General features: G+C 40.8%; 1 protein-coding gene across 4 annotated transcripts; it reads left to right on the top strand.

The window, feature by feature from the left end:
• Nucleotides 1-1,322: 1,322 nt before the first annotated feature.
• On the top strand, nucleotides 1,323-20,474 carry hmbox1b (homeobox containing 1 b). Of its 4 annotated transcripts, none has more exons than XM_067572095.1 (10): nucleotides 1,323-1,624; nucleotides 3,854-4,537; nucleotides 9,608-9,693; nucleotides 11,182-11,292; nucleotides 13,747-13,900; nucleotides 14,192-14,274; nucleotides 15,495-15,590; nucleotides 17,206-17,300; nucleotides 18,239-18,322; nucleotides 19,181-19,380. In XM_067572095.1, the coding sequence occupies exons 2-10, from the start codon at nucleotides 3,861-3,863 to the stop codon at nucleotides 19,193-19,195; spliced, it is 1,401 nt and encodes a 466-aa protein (XP_067428196.1). In that variant the 5' UTR covers nucleotides 1,323-1,624; nucleotides 3,854-3,860; the 3' UTR covers nucleotides 19,196-19,380. The 4 variants fall into 4 exon arrangements, with proteins under 4 accessions (XP_067428196.1, XP_067428194.1, XP_067428193.1 ...); XM_067572093.1 differs by having other exon boundaries at nucleotides 1,326-1,624; nucleotides 3,857-4,537; nucleotides 19,262-20,474; XM_067572092.1 differs by having other exon boundaries at nucleotides 1,328-1,624; nucleotides 19,262-20,474.
• Nucleotides 20,475-20,914: the final 440 nt, after the last annotated feature.

Consider the following 20,914-nt stretch of genomic DNA (forward strand, 5'->3'; position numbering starts at 1 on the left):
CGGTACGCAACTTACGTATGTTGGCTGTGACATGGAAACTTGAAGTCTCCAGTGCATGTACACTGAAAATGGACTTTACACTGAAGTTCACTACTGTCCAGCAGTTAAACTTATAATATTTGCATATTTATGGATTTTGGATTTTTTCATGAGATTTGTCAAATTTTAAGGATGTTAACAAGGTAACTGAACTTTACTTGTGGAAAAATCATGTCAGATGCAAATTATTATTCCAAGCTGAGTATTTTTATATATCTAAAAACATGTCTGGAGGGGATATTTAAAGTTTAAACTTTAAAGAGAAATGGATACTCTCATAATGCCTCTGCTTAGATAATTACTGCACCACCAATTTAATTTATCATCTTACCCACATCATTTTCAATACTTTGGCACCTATTTAAAGGATAAAATACCGCATTTCCTGCAGGCTATAAAGGAAAAAATCTTCTGAACATTAATACATATCCCTCCAATCTTCATAAACTTTATTTAAAAGATTGACAACTTTCTCAGACTCTAACGAGGCCACTGTCTCCCGATGCAGAAAACTGAACATTCTTTCAGTATATGACATAAATATTCATCAGATATGTGTGTTTATTTATAAATATATGTTTATGCCTTTTTCTCTACCATCATCGTTTAGCAACTTCTGCAAATTTGATTCTCGAATTCATTCATATAATATTAGACCGCTTGATCATCTTCACTTCCCTTTTTACAAAATGAAACATGGCCAGTATGTTATTTTTTTTAGAAAGTTTTAAAAGGAAATTGTCATCACATTTAATTCATGATGTCTAATTATTTCATTAGGTATATTTACATATATATTCTTCTTTTTCCCCTTATTGTTTTTCATGTTTTTCTTTGTTTTTCTTGGATTGTTGTCTACTGATTGGTTAGTTTTTCTACTCACTTTGTGTGCCTCTTGTTGTCATTTATTTTTTGTTGTATTTTCCTAAATTATGTTAGTTTAGGTGTTTCTTTTATTTTTGTTATTGTTTGTTTTTCTCCTTAAGTTCCCTTGTATAAGCCTGTAGCTTCTTGACCTGCCCTGACACATCTCTTATTTTATATTATCTGGATCTTTATGCAGTCGTATGTGTGAATAAATAAAAATAAATTAAAAAAAAACAATAAAAGTAATCTATTACACTTGGCTGGCTGGTCGGTGTGATGGTACAGGTGGCCTGATTGAATTCTTCACACTGCTCTGACCAGCAGCACCAGCAGCAGATTTGAGAGGAGCAGCCGCTGTGGCCACATTAAAAACTGCATCGCCTTTTGTGACAACTGTAGATCAGCGAGCCATCGGCGCCTTCTCGTTGTAGGGATTTGTAGTTTTTAGTGCAAAGAACGCCGCCGCGTGGTAGAGGCCTTTGTGAGAGTGAAACTACAGTTCCCTCGGAGCTACTCGGAGGTGTTAGTTGTCAATATGGCTGTTGTCAGACAGACAAAGCAGAGAGGCAAATAATTCGCCTCTGATTAGAAATCCTTGGAAAGGGGTCGGACAGGGCACTGTACTCAAATTGCTTTATTGTTCGGTTGCAGTAAAACACACAGCGGGTGTTTGCACAAGTTGTAAAGTTAAATGGTGAAGTGGACGATTTGAACCGAGGTAAGTCATGTACTTAGCCATCCACAACACTGAGAGTGATGTTATTAATATCAAACCTTCGCTAGCCAGCAGCGGCGGCGGCGGCGGCTAACGTCAGCTAGTATCAGCGTTGGCATGGCTAGCCTGTTATGCTAATCGCTCCACAATGCTAAATGCTACCAAAATAGCCGATGTTAAGTTTCCAGTCGTCCTGTGTGAAGCCCGTGGGCTGTTGTCAGTATAAATTCAGCGGCAGCATGAACGAAAATGACTCAAATCAGACGGGGTTAGAGGGTTGCAAGCTGGCTAATTGAACGTCACATTGGGCATTGTCCGTCTGCCACAGAAACATTTGCTAACGTTAGCTTTTGGGCGTGAAAAGCTGGCATCACCGGCGGTTCGCCTGCAGTGTGGAAACGAGCGACAGATTTGTGCTCGCACTGCACAGCCCCACTGTCAGCAAAACAAAAACACATGGAGGAGGAATAGATACTGAATACTGACCAGACTGTGGCCAGTTTTAGGACTGGGACAATTAAGAAAAAAACGCCATGAAAACTGGAGTTTGGTTTACACTGGAAATATTTGATGCATGCAAACTGTCTTGAAGGGTAAGGAAGGGTTTTTTTTCCCCTTAGTCTGCTCTGATCTCTATGAAGCTTCTGTAAGCTTTTAAAGAGTTCCTGTACTTTGTTGTGACTGTTATCAAAGTGATCCAAAGCCTCTTGTATTTTGATAGAAGCAGCAACATCAGTCATAAACTTTTTTTTCCTCTGTCTCCTTCTGGGTTGCACACATATCCAGTCTGACCTACAGTAATCCAGTGTAGGACATGCATTTATATTATTAAATGAGATTAAATTTTTGCTTCCCTGCGGTGTTTAACCTGCTGAGTGTGTTTTAACCAGTTCAACCAGCTTTAGCCCAAGTGAATAGGTAACTCTAAATACTTGGACAGGATGGGTAATGATTTCTCAAACTCAGTTTTGGCTGCAAAGTACAAAGTGAATGCATAGATTAGTTCGAAATCAGAAGAACTTATTGAGTTACTTAGTGCAAGTGTATCCGCTTGCATGTTTAAAACTGTGGTATTTTGGTGAAAGTAACCAGTGACGGTTGCAGTTTTTAATTCTGTGTTGCTGATCTTGCTGGGATGTGACAGGTTTCCAGTGTAACTGTGCTTGATAATGATTTACAGCTTCAGCAGACTTCTTTATAAATGCGTAGTGATAACTTAAGAGACTAGTTAATGTTCAGTAGTAAAGTATTTCTGACCCAAAGTGTTCACTGTGACTGTCTGACATGCTGCTTATTGTACTTCTCCTTTTTAAAAGCTCGATGTTACAGACCTCTAAAGACTGATATTCATCCCTGTCGTATTAGTTTCCTCCACGATAACCTCAAAACACCGCTTACAGTCTCAAGTCATTTAATGTCTTTTCTGTCCTCTGCACGGTTTCGTCTAACACAGATGTAGGGGGGGGGGAAAAATGCCAGTGACCCCTTTTAAACCATTTATCATATCAGCATAGGTCGGGCTGGCACAGAAGATGGAAAATCTGCCGCAGTCTGATTCCAGTTGCATTGATTTTGAGCACAGCAAATTGCTTATGAAAAACATACAGCGTGGGTGGTGTGCAGAGCCGGGGATATATTGTAGCTCTTAAAGAACGGCAGTCAGAATGTTAAGATAGCATCAGCTGTCAAGGTGACTCTGGCACTCTGCGTGTGTTGCCTGCTGGTTCCCAAAAATAGCAGATTTTTATGCCCTGCCCCTCCCTCCCCTTTTTCTTTCACACTTCTATCTCCCGCTCTTGTCTTCCTTTTCTTATCTGCTGCCTCTTTTATTTTCTTCTTGCAGGTTTCTTCCTCTTTTCCCACTCTTCTCTTTCTACTTTACCCCTCTAACTCTCCCCCCTCTCTACCTCCCTCTGCCTCACTCCTCCTCCACCATCATTCTCATTTTTCCTCCCCATCTGCAACTGCGTTCCTTTTCACTCTTTCCCACTTAATCCTCTCATTTCATCCTTGCCTCCACCATCCCTTCATCTGTCTCATTTCTGCCTGACTCCCTCTTTCCTCCTTGCTCCTCCTTTTCTCTATCTCACTTTCCCTTCCTGTTTCCCCTTTCTAGATCTTGAACATCCACTTACTTACCTTTCTTTAACTTCCCCCTGCATTTCCTGTTTCCTCTCCCCTCCTCTTGTTTCTCTTCTGTCTCACAACCTGTCTGTCTTGTCTCTCATCCAGCAGCAGGATGTCTGAGTTCAGCGAGGAGCCGCGCTTCACTATTGAGCAGATAGATCTGCTGCAGCGGCTGCGTCGCTCCGGCATGACCAAGCAGGAGATCCTGCACGCGCTTGAAACTCTGGACCGGCTGGACCGGGAGCACGGCGACAAGTTCGGCCGCCGCACCTCTTCCTCCTCCTCCTCCTCGTCCTCCTACGGAGTAGGCGGGGCAAACAGCTGCACCAACAACTCTGCCTCTAATACAACCACATCATTCAACAATAACAACACTGCCTCTGCAACCACCACCTCTTCCGTGTCATGCAACGGCAACAACGGCGCCATCAACAGCGGCGAGGGCAGCACCGGCGATCACTCCGCAGCCTCCGCCTCCTCCACGACCTCCAAAATCTCCACCGCCACTCAGACGCAGTACGGCAGCGGCGGGGGGCTCTCGCCGTCTCCTAGCAACAGCTATGACACCTCCTCGCCTCCGGGGCCGCCGCCGCCTTCTGCCATCCTGCCCTCACCGGTCTCGCTGGTGGCGCTGTCACAGAACGGGCGCGACAGCCTAGCCGCCACACCTAACGGGAAGCTGTCTCCGCCTCGTTACCCAGTGAACAGTTCAGCAGCAGCACGAGCCTTCGGGTTTGAAACTACAGAAGAAGACCTAGACGTTGACGATAAGGTGGAGGAGCTGATGAGGTCAGTGGTAACGGGGGGGGTGAAGCAAGCGTTTAAACTTTGTGTTGGAAACTTTTATAAGAATTTGTCCAACTTTAGTTTGTTGCTTGCAGAACTGGACAATGTATTTCTAGTAGATTCAGTATGTTGATGTGAGATTGTGGTTGTCTTATTAGAGTGTTGTAGAGTGTTTTTAAAGGCTTCATTCACTCAAGTCATTCCATGCTGTGAAATGCTGTTGCATTTTCATTGTGAATGGTTTTAATGTTACTGTAGCCACTTGGTTGGAGTTGGGGGTTTGTCGTTATTGGCGGCAGGGGTGTAATGGTATGTGTATTTGCTCCGAACCGCCACGGTACGGACGTTATGGTTTGGTATATGCAGTTGTATGAAGATTCCTCTCTGTGACCCAAACAATTACTGTCAAAATAGTTTAATAATCCACTTACTCCGACGTGCGGAACAATAATTCTAGAGCGCGAGTTCCACCCGGAACGTTTTGGCAGCGCACCACGTAGCTGTAGTATGGATGTATGCTAGCTGGCTTAGCCAAGGTGGCCTGGTTTCCCTGGTAACCCTGGTTACCCTGTAGTGTCGCTGCCTTCAGAATGACACATGAGAGACCCATAACACTGATCGAGTGCAACACTCAGCTGCTTGATTGAAGCCGTTCAGAACAACTATAAACACATTTGATTTCTCACGTGATCAGACAGGATGTTGAAGAACCAAAAAGTTAAAAAGTATGAAAGTAAAAGTAGTGGTTTGGTTCCTCTCACTGATTATGTTTTTTTTTTTCATTTAACCAGGAAGTCTCTTGAGATAAAAATCTCATTTCCGAGGGAGACCTGTCTAAGACAGCACACCAGTTACAGTTAAAACACACAACAGATACATACATCAGATACACAAAGAAGAGACTCAGTCCAGCTCAAATAAGGCAGTTGCAATTCTTAGTTACATGGTCTTTTAACATGGCTTTAAATGTTTCCATACATTATTATATATGACACCAATAAATTATTAATACTGAAGCATCAGTGTTAGAGCAGCGTGTTACTGTTGTCGCTGCTAGAGGTGGAGCTAGTTTGAAATACTTTATATACAGTTAGACCATAAGTCAGCATAAAACAGCTGTCAGCAGGTGTCCTGACTCCCTGCAGAAACAGAAAGGTTGTTTTCCGTTTCCACTGCAGCACAAATAAACTGTTAAAGTAAAATAGTTATGGCCAATGAGCCATTGTTGGATGTTTACCAAAATTATTATTATTTTCTACCTTTCTTTCTTTCCTGCTTTACCAAAATCGTACTGAACTATGACCCCAAAACAGAGGTACATACCTAACTGTGAATTTTGTGTACCGACGTTGCACCCCTACTTGGCAGTAATGCCCATAACAAGGAGGCAAGAAAGCACAGTATTGTATATGTAAGGGTTAATTAAATGGCGCCAACTGGAAACTCCTCTGAAGCTGCATTGTGTGCATCTGCTGTTGGAACACGCTTAACAAAATTGAGTTTCAAAGTTCATTCTTGACCTCGGAAACAGCAGAGTTGAGTTAAAAGTCTTACCCAAAGGTCCAGTTAATAGTTGTTTGGGAGCTTTTGATCATATCACATGATGTTCATCTGCAGATAAAGTTTGGAATTGTAGATTTGCAGATTTTCTCTCTTTTTTTCGGAGCACTTTTTCCTGTTAGTGTTGGCTGGCTAAAAATCTGAGATTCAGTGTTCATTCTTGAACATGGAAAACAGCAGTAGAGTAAACTTTGTCTCTTCAGTTTAGTGGCTGTAATCGAACGCTTCAATTTAAATATAAAGTTCTATGTTTAACACGACATAAGCTTAAAAAAAAAAAAAAGCTCATGTTTAAAAGGGGAACTTTTACACATCATAGTCTATTTACAGGTTTTGTGTATCATAACTGAATCTCCAACCAAACTGTCGGTGGTCAAGTTGCATTGTGGGTAATGCAGGCATCAGGTTTTGACACGCAAGATGAATTCATGGATTAGAAACGACGATATCTGTGGTTCTGCTGCATCGGTTTTGATAGGAATGTGGTGCTAAATCAGTAGCACAGTAGCTAGTCCAAAGATGGTTAACCCATTAATGTAGTATAAACATATTTTTCCATATTTTTTTGCTATGAAAAGCTTCTTATCCAGTCTATAATCAAGTTGATTTATAGAAATAAACTGCTGATTGATTAGTTAAATTCCATGTTCGCTTGCACGGATGCATCTGATGCAGCTCGAACCGGTCGAGACTTTCTTGTCATTTGCTCCGATGTGTTGCAGTAATATATGAAAAATCTGGCTCGCATCGCTCTTAAACATTTGATTGTTGTAGAGCTACTGCAACCCTCGATCGGTATGTCGCATGTTATCAGGCAATGTTGTTCATGTATGTTTATCTCTGTGACAGACAGCAAAAAGGACATTTCAACTGGCAATGTCTGCTAGATCAGAAAAGCCACATTTCATCTAGCGATTTGAACAAATGTTGTCTTCAACCTGCTCCTCGTTGTCTTCACTATCAGCAGGATGTGGAAACAAACCAATCACAACTCTCGTGCACTTTATGTAGGCCATATAGTCTTGACATGTAACAGCTACAGCCGATAACAACAGAGCCAGCCCCTCCACATTTCTCTCTATCACAAAAATCTGCTGATTTTTATTTTAGTTTTTTCTGGTCTATAAAATGTCAAAAAAAATTAGTGAAAAACGCACATTACAATTTCTTAAAGCTCAAGGTGACACATTCACATCTTATTTTGTCCAACCAACCGTCCAAAGGTATTAAATTTACTATCACATAAGGCAAATAAAGGCTGCAAACCCTCACAGTGGAAAAGCTGGAACCAGTGACATTTGATGAAATAGCTGCCGACTGGCTCTCTGCCGATTGGCTGATCGAGCAATTGTAGCTCTACATTAGTGAATAGCGAGTGTGTGGTGTTTTTTTTTTATACTTTTGAATCGGTGCATTTAATTAACTAGATAAAGAGAAGTAAAGATGCAAAGCTGAACAAATAAAGAAGGAACAGAAAAAGGTGGAGTGTGTGCACACAGGCGTTGTCTGTTCCAGAGTGCTGGCTACCACATGACAGCTGTGATAAGTAATTTTTTTTTTTTTTGTACATTATGTTCCATGTAAAGAAGCACATCCTGTGATTTATCAAAAGAGCAGAGATGGGCATTAAGGCGTTCTTCTTGAGAGTATGTACACCGTCAACAAAGACTTTATTACAGAAAAAGGGAAGTATTCTATGGCAGACGTTAGAGTGTGTGTGTGTGTGTGTGTGTGTGTGTGGTGGTGGGGGGGGGGGGGTTGGGGGGTTTCAGTCTTGCACCTAATGTCTCCACCTGGCAATATAACATGAAATCACATAACACTAAATAACATAAGGTTTGAAATCACATGCTCAAAATAGTTACTTAGCGCCATTACTCTGACAGTTTCATTGTTCACAATCCATCACAATCCACATGTTCCTCTCTTCCTCTTAAGAACTTTACACATTAGTCCCCTCCTCCTCTTCCTCCCCCCCCCCTCCTCCTCCTCCTCCTCCTCTTACTGCTGTGGGCCTCTGCTGCCTTCCTGCTGCCCTGTATGAACAGTCAGAATAAGAATAGGCATTTAGAGCTCAGGCTCTATCCTCGGCACCGCGCTAGCTGTCCCGTCGCTCATTCACGCTGCCTCTGCATTAAATTACATGTCCTCTTTAGACAGCCCAAGAAGTTAAGTAGCGTTCAAAAGCCCTCGTCCTCTTCGCCTGTAGGACTCTCCAGCGTTTTTGCTCGGCAGGGGCTGCGGGGGCAGGGGCACACCGTTTCAGCTTGTCAACAATCCCACGGTGCCCTTCTGAGTTTTCTCACTTTTAAGTGCACATTTCCATCTCTGCAGGGGGTTCGGCCTTTGAGTTGGCAACACACCCCCCCCCCTCCTCCTCCTCCTCCTCCTCCTCCTCCTCCTTTCCTCTCTCCTCCACTTCCCACTCTTCCTCAGTCTTGTACAGCAGCTTGTGCTACATTGATTCACTGGTGTCGATACAAGCAGCGTTTTTGAACTCTAATTTTAGCTGCCGCAAGAGACTGGTGTGGAGGAATACTGATGCCGGGTGTCAAGAGTCGTGACGCATTTTCATTTCAGAAATATGCAAACAGAGTTCTCCATTTTGACTGTATTGAGTCTGGGATAGTGACTGGTTCAAAGGATGCTGTGATTGTATGTTTCGAGCACCAGGGTTGTTTAAGGCGGGTGGGGGGGTAGGCGTCCACTGGAAACACCTTCTAGGGAAAAAAAAAGTACTAGTTTTGTTTTGCTCTATTAGTAAAAAAATACACCAACCAGTTTACATTTGACAGGTGTTCACAATCTGCCAGCTATCTGTACCAGGGTGAGGAATTAAGCCAAGACAGTAATAAGCCTGTTGGGGTGTGTGTGTGTGTGTGTTTTATTGTGTATGTATAGGGGAGGGGATTGGGCTTGATGCCAGAAAACAGGGTGGGTACACTGTGTGACTGCACATGTTCACTCACCACCCTCCATTCCTGCAAGTCTGTACATGTTTTTTTTTTTTTTTTCTCCCTCCCCCTGCTGAGAACTGAGATAGTAGAAACTTATCTGCCAAATACATTTTGAAAATATAGATTACTCGATTGTGGGCTCGGCTCATTCTAATTCATAGTTCATTGCCTTTGTGTTTCTCTGAAATGCAACGTTGATTATATGAGAGCCATAAAAAAAAGAACAATACACCAATAACTGCCATCCAAACTCAGCCCAGATTAAAATGTAGCCTTTGTTTTACGGTTTTCCCATGAATATGTACAACAGAAAAACAGATTTGATTATGTCGCTTGAAAAGAGGGAGTCAGTTATTGTACAGTGTACCAAATGAATAGTCTGACTCTGATGTAAAGGAGCATAAAATCCATGACAGAACAAACAACATTTAAGCTTTACTTGTTGTTGTTGTTGGGTAAATGATGGTACGACAGCTTTTCACCAGAGCTGAACGTTGGTACTTCAGGGTTTTGTCGCTGACAGTTTATGAAGTGGTGTTTCTGTGTGTGTTTGCAGGAGGGACAGCAGTATGGTGAAAGAGGAGATCAAAGCGTTCCTGGGGAATAGAAGGATCTCTCAGGCAGTTGTGGCACAAGTCACTGGTTAGTAACTTGCTCTCTTTAATGACACTTTATCTATCACCCATGTTTATTATAAGGCTGGTAATACTCTTACTGTCAACAAATCCATGAAAAGAGCTAAAACCAACAATGCATTAGTCTGTCTCTTAATACTCTGTGACTCTCAGCCACAAGCCCGTTGGTTCCTACTGAAGATGTAAATGTTTAAAAACGGGTCATAAATGGAGACTTTGGATACACTTTCACACAGTTAGTTGAATCAATTCATTGTTTGTTTTGGCCTTTTCATGGAATTCCTTGGAAATGAGGAAAAATATAGACCTTCACCAGACTTATAATTTCAATGTTCAGCTCCTCAGTTTAAACTGAAACTACTTCAGCAATTCAAGGAATGTCAAAGAGGAGGCTTTTATACAAAGGATGTGTGCACAAATGCCAACACTTAACAAACAAACAAACAGCTCTCCTCATATTTTCTTTGTGTTACTACTGGTTTGGACTCTCAGTAGGATCCAGTTGGAAGCTGAATTTTCCACTTTCACATGAATTTGTAACCTCTGTAACCCTGTATTAGCTGTTAGGTATACTAATTCTCAGGTAAATAAGAGCAACATCAGCCATAAAAGAAATATTGGGCACTTATTTATTACTAATATTATAGAGGCTGACAACAAATTTAATTTTTATTGCACATTGTATTTTGAATATGAATTAGCTCAAACTGTTTGATAATGTTTTTGTAAATGCACAATAGGTGGCAATGTATTTCATGTTTTTCTATCATAAATGAATCGGTTGAAGTGGAAATAGACAAACTTTTTTTTACTTTCACTCATCATTATGAAGTAAATGTTGATTGCACATTGTAACAGCTATAAATAAAGACACCGTTGTTGTTTAGATTGGTTCCCCTTTTTCTCCTGTTTTCTTCTAACGTTACGCCAACCCCTGCTGTAGTTACTTGTTTGCACAAAGCAATAATATTACTCAAAGCTTTTGCCTGTTCCCAAATTCAATATAAAATTGTGACAATTTGAATACATCTCTTCAGTGAACATGCTTCTTTCTCCTTTTTTATTTCCAAAGTGGTGGTGATCATTTATTTTCGGAGCTACGCTCTGAGGAAAAGGGAAAGCGATCCGGCACTTTGTGATGCTAGGGGTGGAAAGTTGTCTGTTTCCACTTTAATCGGTGACTATTTTACAATGCAAAGATTGTACATTTATAAAATCATATCAGTCAAACTCTGATTTGCAGTTTAACAAATGATTGGCAACCAGTAGAAACCAGTTGAAGGGCCCAGCAGTATCTCAGTGACTGCAGGTCGTGTAAGAGACAAGTTATCAGAGAAGAAATAAATTCAGAGCTAAGGAGAGAGAAAACACCTTTCCCTCTTGTATACCCTTGTGTCTCTTGAATTCTTCTAAAGGTTGTCTACAAATTGCGCTGGGGCCTGATGCAAGAAAAAAAAAAACCTCTGTTGTAATTCGATGTCTGGCTGCTTTCCAGGCATCAGCCAGAGCAGGATCTCCCATTGGCTGCTGCAGCACGGCTCCGACCTGAGCGAGCAGAAGAAACGGGCCTTCTACCGCTGGTACACGCTGGAGAAAACCACTCCAGGTACATCTGAGCTTTTTCAATCTGCTCACTGCTGCTTAGTGCATGTGTATTGGTTAGGTTTTTTATTATTATTATTATTATTATAGCCCACTGAAGGGCTGTGTTTAAAAAAAAAAAAAAAAAGAAACCAAAACTTGGAAAGGCATCCCCTCATACCATGAAATGAAACCATCTATTCCCCGCATGTCGTCACTCTGAATACTTGTGCAAAGCTGTGGTTGACCAAGTAAAGAAAAGTTGATGAGTTTGGATGTAAAGATGGCACAAGAGCCCGCCTCAGTAATCGCAGCGGGGAGGCCGCTCCAAAGAAGGGAAGCACAGTAGGAAAACACTCTGCTGCCTGCAGTTTCCTGTTAGACTGTTAATGAGATAAGTAGGGGTAGTCAGCATCTTGTGGTAAATGTGGTGCAGTGAGATGTGATTGATATGATGCCTCAATTCCATTCTGTTGAATATCTTAAGATGTTAGCAGAAGCATCCAGCCTCGTGAAACGACTGTTGAGATAAGAGGATAGGACGCTCCTTCTAGCCAAGATCATAACAACAGCAATGTCTTCAGTGTTATTGTGGTTTAAGAGGGTATGACTGAATGTTTACCACCCATTGTCCTGTGATTGTTGCTCTGGTTGGTTGTATAAACTTTTATAAGCAAAAGTCCAACAAATTAAGATCCTTCTGGGACATACACTACTGTGAAAATTCCTGCCAAATGCAAAATAGCCAAAAAAAAACATTTTTAAGTGTTTTGGGGAAATTCCAAGTTTATGTCAAGGTGTGTCAGATGAAGTCGAAAGTCAAGTTTGAAGTAAAATGAAGAGGCAAAGTGCTTACTCAGTTTCACACATCTTCGCACGCACATCGCTAGTCGAGATTGAAGTTCAGGTTTAAATCAGTTCTTTCACCACAACGGCCAAACTGGAAAATATATACACACACGCAACATCAGCGGCATGTAAGCATCCATTCAAACTACACGGACTCTAACCTCTGATGTGGCAGCACAGCTCCTGAGATAATAAACTGTAGTTTTCAAGTGAGAAGTATACAAAAACAAAACGGCATTCTTTTTAGTTAGTGATTCAGTATTTCACTGTATTTCACTTCCTCTGTGTGTCCACAGTGACACCAGACAATTGATACTGAAACTGGTGGCCTTGATGAATCATTATGGATAGAGTTAATAAGTTCACAACATATAGACGGTGTGACATCGTGGGTCTCGTAGTCACACACACACAAGTCGGTGTGGATTGTCACGTTCGATCATCAAATACACAACAAAAAAAACGCTCCCAGTAAAATATGCGAGGCCTGTCGTCGTCTTACTTTTTATTGTTCCAGAACAATAAAGAACTTAAGAGTTGAAATATTTTTGCCTGCGAGTCACAAGTAAGTCAAGTCTAAGTCAGCGTTTTTAAACTCTTTCATTAAAAAAAGCAGAGTTCACATAAGTAGAAGGATTAAAAGTAGCCTTAAGTTTTGTCTTGGTAGGATTAGGTTGCCGTTGTCTCTGCAAAAGTTGAAAATCAGTTGTCTTGCACACGTTTTTTGTTTTTTTGTTTTTTTTTTCAACCTTAAATCCAGACTGCACTGTAGATGGTTAACAGCAAAAACAACAGGCCTCATGCTGGCTTCGGATTCCCGCTGTTCATATGCATATGCGCACGCCTGCTGTATCAACCTATAGCCAGCCAGCAGACATCCCACGCCTCGTCCTCTGCGGCATGTTCCTCGGTGGAGCCCTGCCAGCACCGTCAGCACTGGAAACTGCTCTATGCTATTTATGGCCAGACTGAGCCCGGCCCAGCTCAGCTCAGTTCAGCTCAGCCCTGCCCTGCACACACACACACACACATACACACACACACACACGCCTCCATCACTGCTGCAGAGAAAACTGATGCCCCGTTCATGCCGTCCTGTTAACCTGGACTGTTGCAGGGTGACCCATTTAGGGCTCGTTCACAATGTCCGTGTCAGATTAGGTTTTGACACTGCAAATAAGCTTCTGACCCCGTAATATCTCCGAGCTCTGAACTGTTATGTGGCCAGTTTTAAGAGTTGCAAAAGAGTGCAAATCAAATCTCATTGTGTGGATTTCTTTTTTTGCTGCGGTCACGACTTCAGATGAGGCAGCAGAGTCCTTGTCAGCACTATTCAGACGAGTTTATAATAAGAATATATTGTTAGATTTGCAAAAGGCGACGTGCATCCTCGCATACATTTTCATGAAGGAGTAGGCTCGCTGGCAGCTGTGCTGTGCTCAGTTCATTTGTCAAAACAGCCTCTACACATTATCGCTACATTTTTAGAACTTTTACAGGCAGTTTTGTGCATCCAAACCACAAACACATCTGTGTATTGTGTGGCCGATTGTGGCTGTCGACTCTTGATGACAGATGTAATGTCTTCAGTTTTAACTTTACCAGTGATTGTGCCACTTCCTGCCCCCAGGTGCCACTCTGAACATGCGGCCGGCTCCGTTGCCTCTGGAGGACATGGAGTGGAGGCAAACCCCGCCGCCCCTCACTACTGCCCCGGGAACCTTCCGGCTGCGTCGGGGAAGCCGCTTCACTTGGAGGAAAGAGTGCCTGGCTGTGATGGAGAGGTGAGGAGGGAAGGAAAATACGGATTTTTAAGAACAGTAGATAAAAGATGATAGATGGGAGTTTTGTTTCATAACTTCTCGATGATTTCCACAAGGAATCAAGGAAATATTGCAGCCTGTTCTATAAAACTGCCGGACAGTGAGGAAACAAAGCCCCTGACTGTTGTCATACACTCTCAATATTGGCTTGGTTGTACTGCGTCACAACAAACAGCAGTAACGCCGGCTTGTTGACATCGTCCTTGTGTAGTGAAATTAATTTAATCAGTGTGACCCTTCTGCTATTTATAGCTACTTCAACGACAACCAGTATCCAGATGAGGCCAAAAGGGAGGAGATAGCAAACGCCTGCAATGCTGTTATTCAGAAACCAGGTAAACCACAGAGACCAGGAGTGTTTATGTGTAACATGCAAATAATAAACAACACAGTATTCTGAATATTATTATGGAAATCATCCCTATCTACACAATGTCAGTAATGCATCTTTGACATTTATTCATTTGATAGGTTATTGAGCTGACATGAGTAGCTGATTGATTTAAATTTTGATAGAAAATGCCCCAGTTTCACTGGTTCCAGCTTCTGAAATGAGAATATTTTCTGGTTTTCTCAATCTTCTTTGATTGTAAATGGAATATCTTTGGGTTTTTTTTAATGTCACACAAAGAAAGGAATATGAGTAAGTCAACTTGGGCTTTGGAAAATTGTCATGGATATTTATTTCTGGTATTTTATAGAGCAAACAATGAATTGATAAATCAAGAAATTAATCGATAGATAATAATGAAATGAATAATGAAAATAACTGTTCGCTGCAGCCCAAGAGGAGGTTACATTTTTTTATATCTAAGCTGGAATCTGTAACTTTCCAGATGTCGCAGACCAGCATAGTAACATGATAGCAATTATGTAACTTATATAACTAAACATCATAAGTAAATCTGCATTTTCAACCAGTGTGAGCTGGTAAATAATCTGCTTTTTGTAAATCTCTTCATACCTTTAACTCACTAATGCAGTATAGCACCATATGAACATGTTTTGTGGCTGGGATTACTGAGTAGGTGGTAGTCGAAAATAATAGACAGAATTGCTCAGGGCAAGTAGGTGTTTGCCTGTAATAATGCATGTTACCCACTGCCAGGCTTACTTACCAAGAAATGGTGTCCAACAGCAACCCACAGCCAACATGCATATACTGTATATCTATGTTATGTCTTATTAAAATGTGTTCTTTCAGAGAGCTTTGTGTTCAGGGCATTTTTGGATCTAATGTCTCTGTGACTGTGATCTGAATTTTACAACCAAACATCTGTGTGGCATCTGTTCCTCCTCGTGCAGTGGTGTAAAGTTATTTCCTTTCAACAGTCATTTAACCACCATCGGTTATGAAACAATCTAAGCACAGATAAGAGAGGAACTGACACTGTGAGGGGGCAGAGGGCAGGGGAGAAGTAAAATAAAAAATATTAGAACAGACCTGAGACAAAACAAGTTATCATTGTGATGATAGAAAAGGTGTCAGGTAGAATTTTAGAAAGTGATAGAAGATGTGTTGAGTTTAATCAAACTGTCATGTGATTTGTTTCAGGGAAGAAGCTGTCTGATCTGGAGAGGGTCACTTCCCTCAAAGTTTACAACTGGTTCGCCAACCGTCGCAAAGAGATCAAGAGACGGGCTAACATTGGTAATGTGGCTTTAGGGAGGGACCACAGATGTCCTTGAGAGACTTGTGATTACAGCACACTGCATGTTTTAATTACATCCACAATATTTTTGATACATTAAATGGTCCACCATTAATTCATTACATCACTATAATTAGGTTGATTGTTGATCAGTCACCTATGAGTCGCCTGTGATTACCTCTAGCAAAGTATTGTCTTAATTGCTATGAAGTAAAAAAAAAAAAAAACTCTTGCCACTTGCATTAACCTATATGCCAATTACATTTGTAGAACAGAAACTCCATTACTTGCTTGCTAAATGGATCAGTAGAGAAGACAGCCACTGAAAAGTGTCAGTATAATTTGGCCAAAGTCTGTGCTAATATGTGGTAATTTGCAAACCTGATGTACCCCCACAACCTGGTCAGATGAACTCAATTACTCCTTCACCACACCACCCATCATGCTCCAAATTCATTTGATTAATTTAAAATTACATGTCTATTACACAAAAGGGAATACTGTTATAATATTGTTTTCATTCAATTGAATTGTCTAGGTTGGTTTAGTCAAATTTGCTTTCATACTAATGCCATTAGAGTGGCAAAAATTAGACATTTTAACCATTTCCCCATTACTTTTAGCTATTTCAAACATTTATCCATCACCTGTTTGAACTAGTTATCCATTACTTGTAGCTATTTCAATCAATTATTCACTACTCTTTGCTAAATATTTCATACATTTACTCATTACTTTTAGCTATTTCAGCAATTTAACTATTTTTTTTAGCTAACTACAGTATTTCCAATTATCCATTTAATGTTTGCATTTAACTAATGTATTAGTTAAATGTATTAGTTTAAGCTAGCTTACTGTTTCAACTGTTTATTACTTTTAGCTAACTATTCAAACCATTTATCTATTACTTTTACCTATTTCAACAATTTAAGAAATTCTTTTGACTATTTAAACCATTAGCTTTTAACTTATTTATTACCTTTAAGCTAGCTTGCTATTTCAGCTGTTTACTTTTAGCTAACTATTTAAACCATTTACCCATTAGCATTTAACTAATTTATTACCTTTAAGCTAGCTTGCTATTTCAGCTGTTTACTTTTAGCTAACTATTTAAACCATTTATCCATTAGCATTTAACTAATTTATTACCTTTTAAGCTAGCTCGCTATTTCAGCTGTTTACTTTTAGCTAACTATTTAAACCATTTATTCATTAGCATTTAACTAATTTATTACCTTTTAAGCTAGCTTGCTATTTCAGCTGTTTACTTTTAGCTAACTATTTAACCATTTATCCTCTACTTTAAGCCATCTAAACAGTTTATTCATTACTTTTCTAACTGTTTAGACTTCTCTTTCTGCTTGCTAACTAGTTGTCATGCACAACAGTTAGCGTTCAGGTGTTACAGCTAACTCGATATGGTGATATATATTTTCTAAATAAAATCGTAAATTCAATTTTTTCAAATTAGTTCAGCTGCTCCACAATCTCTCCACATAGCCGCTGGCAACTGCAGAAGTACGCCCTGGGGTATAAGTAACCCTGGTTTGGATATTATTAGGGATATTAACATTGATATATCGTAAATCTAACAATCCATCCTCTTCCTCCAAGAAGCCACAATCCTGGAGAGTCATGGAATAGACGTCCAGAGTCCAGGGGGACACTCCAACAGCGACGACATTGATGGGAACGACTTCTCAGAGCAGGTAGAGAATGATTAATGATCTCCAAAGACACATAAAACCAGAATTTGTTCCAAACAGTGCTGTATACGACCGGCCTGAGGAAAGAGAAAGATGTCACTTCTCCTTATGTTACAGCTTCATGTTTTCATTTTTTAATGTACTGTGTCAGATTTTTATTAATTTCTTTATATATTTCTTCAACAAGCATTGTTCCCATTTGTTTTTATGGAATAGCCTCTTGTCAGCCATCCACATTCATCCCTTGGCAAAAGGCTCACTCTGTTCTTGGACAACAGTCAGTATTCCAGTCATTAGTCAAATGTAATTATGCATTTTACATGTCTTTTTGTTCTTACCAAACAATACATCAGCTGACTTTATTAATTAGATTCCCTCTCTTTGGTTAATGTGTTCTCACAGATTCACACAAAAAGACAAATTGCAAGAACGCTGAAAGACTGAACATCTGTCCTTCAGATGAACTGAATATATTTTTCCCCAGATATAGAAAGTACATAAAGTTCCCGATCATTGTGAGGAATGTTTTTTTTTTTTTTTTTTTGAAACTGTTGCTCAAGGCACATCAACAAAAGCCCACTCTCTTCTTCTTTTTTTTTTTCCTGTTACCAATGGAAACAAAGCAGCAATGCTCTGTATTATTCTAGAAACCTACAGATGAAGATTGTCTTTCCATTTAAACCCTCCAGCTTTACTCTCAGTTGCACAACATGCAAATCTTTACCCTCAGGTCAAGTGAAGGCCGCAAGTAAGAACAGTCAGTTAAAGTGCAGCTAATATGTGATGATCACATCGTGAATGTATTCTGTCAAGATAGATTAATTGAGGTCATTGTGAAGGAGAAGAAGTCAGTCTAGATATTTTGAACTATTTCTCAAATTAAACTTAAGTCGATGCTTTTGAATCCTACCTAACTAAAAGGGTAATTCTACTTTCTCCAGCCATGTGACCTGCCCTATTTTGACAAGAGACCTCTCAGCCGACCATTTGGCCTTTACCGACTGGAGCCCACCTCGCCAACACAGGTACCTCCTCCTGCAGGAACATGCTAACCATGCACACCCATTTTTAAGAGGGGGAAAAAAAAAATCCTCTTTAATCATGTTTTCTCTGTTTTTGCCATCATGCCAATCGATTACTGTCAACAGTTATCAAATACAACTTTGATCTTTGTGTTGCTGGGAGCACTGACATACAGTCCACTCTGAAAAGAGGCAAAGCGAAATTACAGGTCCTTTCATCATAATACGAGACTGATTGCAGGTCTTTCAGTAGCCGTCAGTGTAGAGTAATCATATAAATGTTGATTTGATACTTATCTTTCATCTGTGACTTCAAATTGAAAATCTAAAGACAGTATTCACATGCCCATATGTACACTGAAAGGGTTATTAGATGCTGCAAGATGAAGAGGTCAGTTACTAATGTGTTTCCAATGGAAGTGATGGAAGGACAAAATCCGCATTCCTCTTTTTGTGCTAAAAAATGTATTCAGGTAAGTTCAGCCACAGTTAATGTAAGGCTTCAGTAGTCAGTTAGCCACAGTAGTAGTCAGGTAATTTTCCAAAGTTACAATCTTTTTATTGCAAACTTTACTTCTCTAGACAGTTTCTAGCTTGCTGAGCTGCAGCAGAGGGATAGTAAAACAAAGAAGTTTTTTGAGTTTTGTACTGAAAAAGTGGAACTGTGAAAGATACTCACTTGGGACCCACTTGTAAAAATGCTCCATAGCGCTACTAGTGCTGAAAAACTCCAGAGAACCTTTAAGCTCTACAGTAAAGTCTGATTAGAATCTGTCAGCATGATGGCAAAAACTAGAAAGCAACATTAATCCATCTACTACAGGTAGAATTCCTATTTCTTTTCTTTTTTTTCCTCCTGAGCTGAACTCATTCTGAACACCTCTGGCTATTTCATCCCTTGACCTTGGTCCTTGGTCTTCCCACCGCCCCTCCCTGTCTCAGGACGACAGCGCAGCACACAGCGAGCACCAGGACCCCATCTCTCTGGCTGTGGAGATGGCCGCCGTCAACCACACCATCCTGGCCCTGTCCAGAACCGGAGGGGTCCCCAGCGACATCAAGACGGAGTCCCTGGAGGACGAATGAACCCGCACAGGAACTGGGATGGAGGAGGCGACGAGAGAAATGAAAAGAGTCGGGAGGGGAAAGGGAAGGAGGAGTAGAAAAGGTGGGAGACGGGGGGGGCTTAATAAAGAGAACAAAATAACGCTACTTAGTAAACCTTCTGAATCTGTCCCTCAGCCAGCCCCCCGCCAACTGTTCCTCCTCTCTCGGCTTCCCCCTCCCCTCCTCCCAGAGAGTCCATGTAAACAGTAATTACCCCCCTCTCTCCCTACCTCCCCTCCCCTCCCCTCACCCCACCCTGCCCAATGTATTGACACAGCTGACGGAAATGGGTCACTAATACATCCTCTTATCTCCAAGTCCCCTACGGAAAGAAGAAAAAGGGAGCAATACAGGCCTTCAGTCCCCAAAAACGGTGGCCCTTGTCTGGGATTGCTTCTCCCTCCTCACAGGATACCTCTTCTCTTTCCTCTTCCTCATCCACACTCTCCTCCTTATCCCCCCTTCTTCCCTCTCCAGCCTGGTTGTCTGAGCCGATCCTCAGTCTATCTCACCTCAACGTCAACCTCAGAAAAATAACGTATACTGTATATATAATATATATGGTTCTTATGGTTCTCAGTCACACTCACCTCATGGTGTGCTACCTACCTACCTACCTACCTACCTACCTACCTACCTACGTACCCTCAAAATTCACCTTCTTCATTGTGCAATTTGTTGGAAGAGCAGCCTCCAGCCATTGTCTTGGGAAAGACAGACAGAGAGAGTTTCCTTCTCTCCCTCTCCGGCACTGAGGTGGTCAGAAAGGATCATATCGGCAGACCGAAGTGTCCAGTCACTGTCATTTACCTTCTATAGCTATCATTCCTCAGTGGAATGGCTGTTTGTTCTCCTACAGTTAAGCCGCTGCTGGATGAAAACCTCCTGAAAAGAAAAGTAGCCTTAATTTCATACGACCATGCCTTTTTTTTTTATTCTCAGTATACAGCAGGTTTTTAATTATTTTTCTCTGACAGAAAACGGATCAGAAAAACTACTCTGCACATATATAAGATGATCATGAATTATTTTAGTCCACATCAAAAAGGTCAGAAAAATGTTAGTTTTAAGGTTTCCATCCAACAGCAGCAATGGTTTTAGTTCTTTCAATTGCGTTTCTATTTTTATTTTTTATTTTTAAGCTTAAATGCCGACTGGATATACAATCATTTTGCCTTGATATTTAGCTTCCCAGTGACACTATTGTATTGTTAAGTACTTGAGGCTATGAGAATCAAATTAAGGGTCAATGTGATAATCAAGCAAACTTATGATATCTAATAACGGGGATTTGTGCTTTTGTTTTAAATGTCATCCATGCCAAAGGAAAAGATACTAAAAAGGCTCTTACGATGCTGACTCTAGGTCCATTTTTAATGTTTAGTTGAGATGTAACAGTCTTGAGCACCAGAGACTGATCTGAGAATGGTGTTCAGGTTCATCCAAAGTGATTTCTACTAACTCCTTTGGCGAACAAAACATTTCTTT

The sequence above is a fragment of the Thunnus thynnus genome, chromosome 18, assembly GCF_963924715.1.
Source record: "Thunnus thynnus chromosome 18, fThuThy2.1, whole genome shotgun sequence".
Lineage (NCBI taxonomy): Eukaryota > Metazoa > Chordata > Actinopteri > Scombriformes > Scombridae > Thunnus > Thunnus thynnus.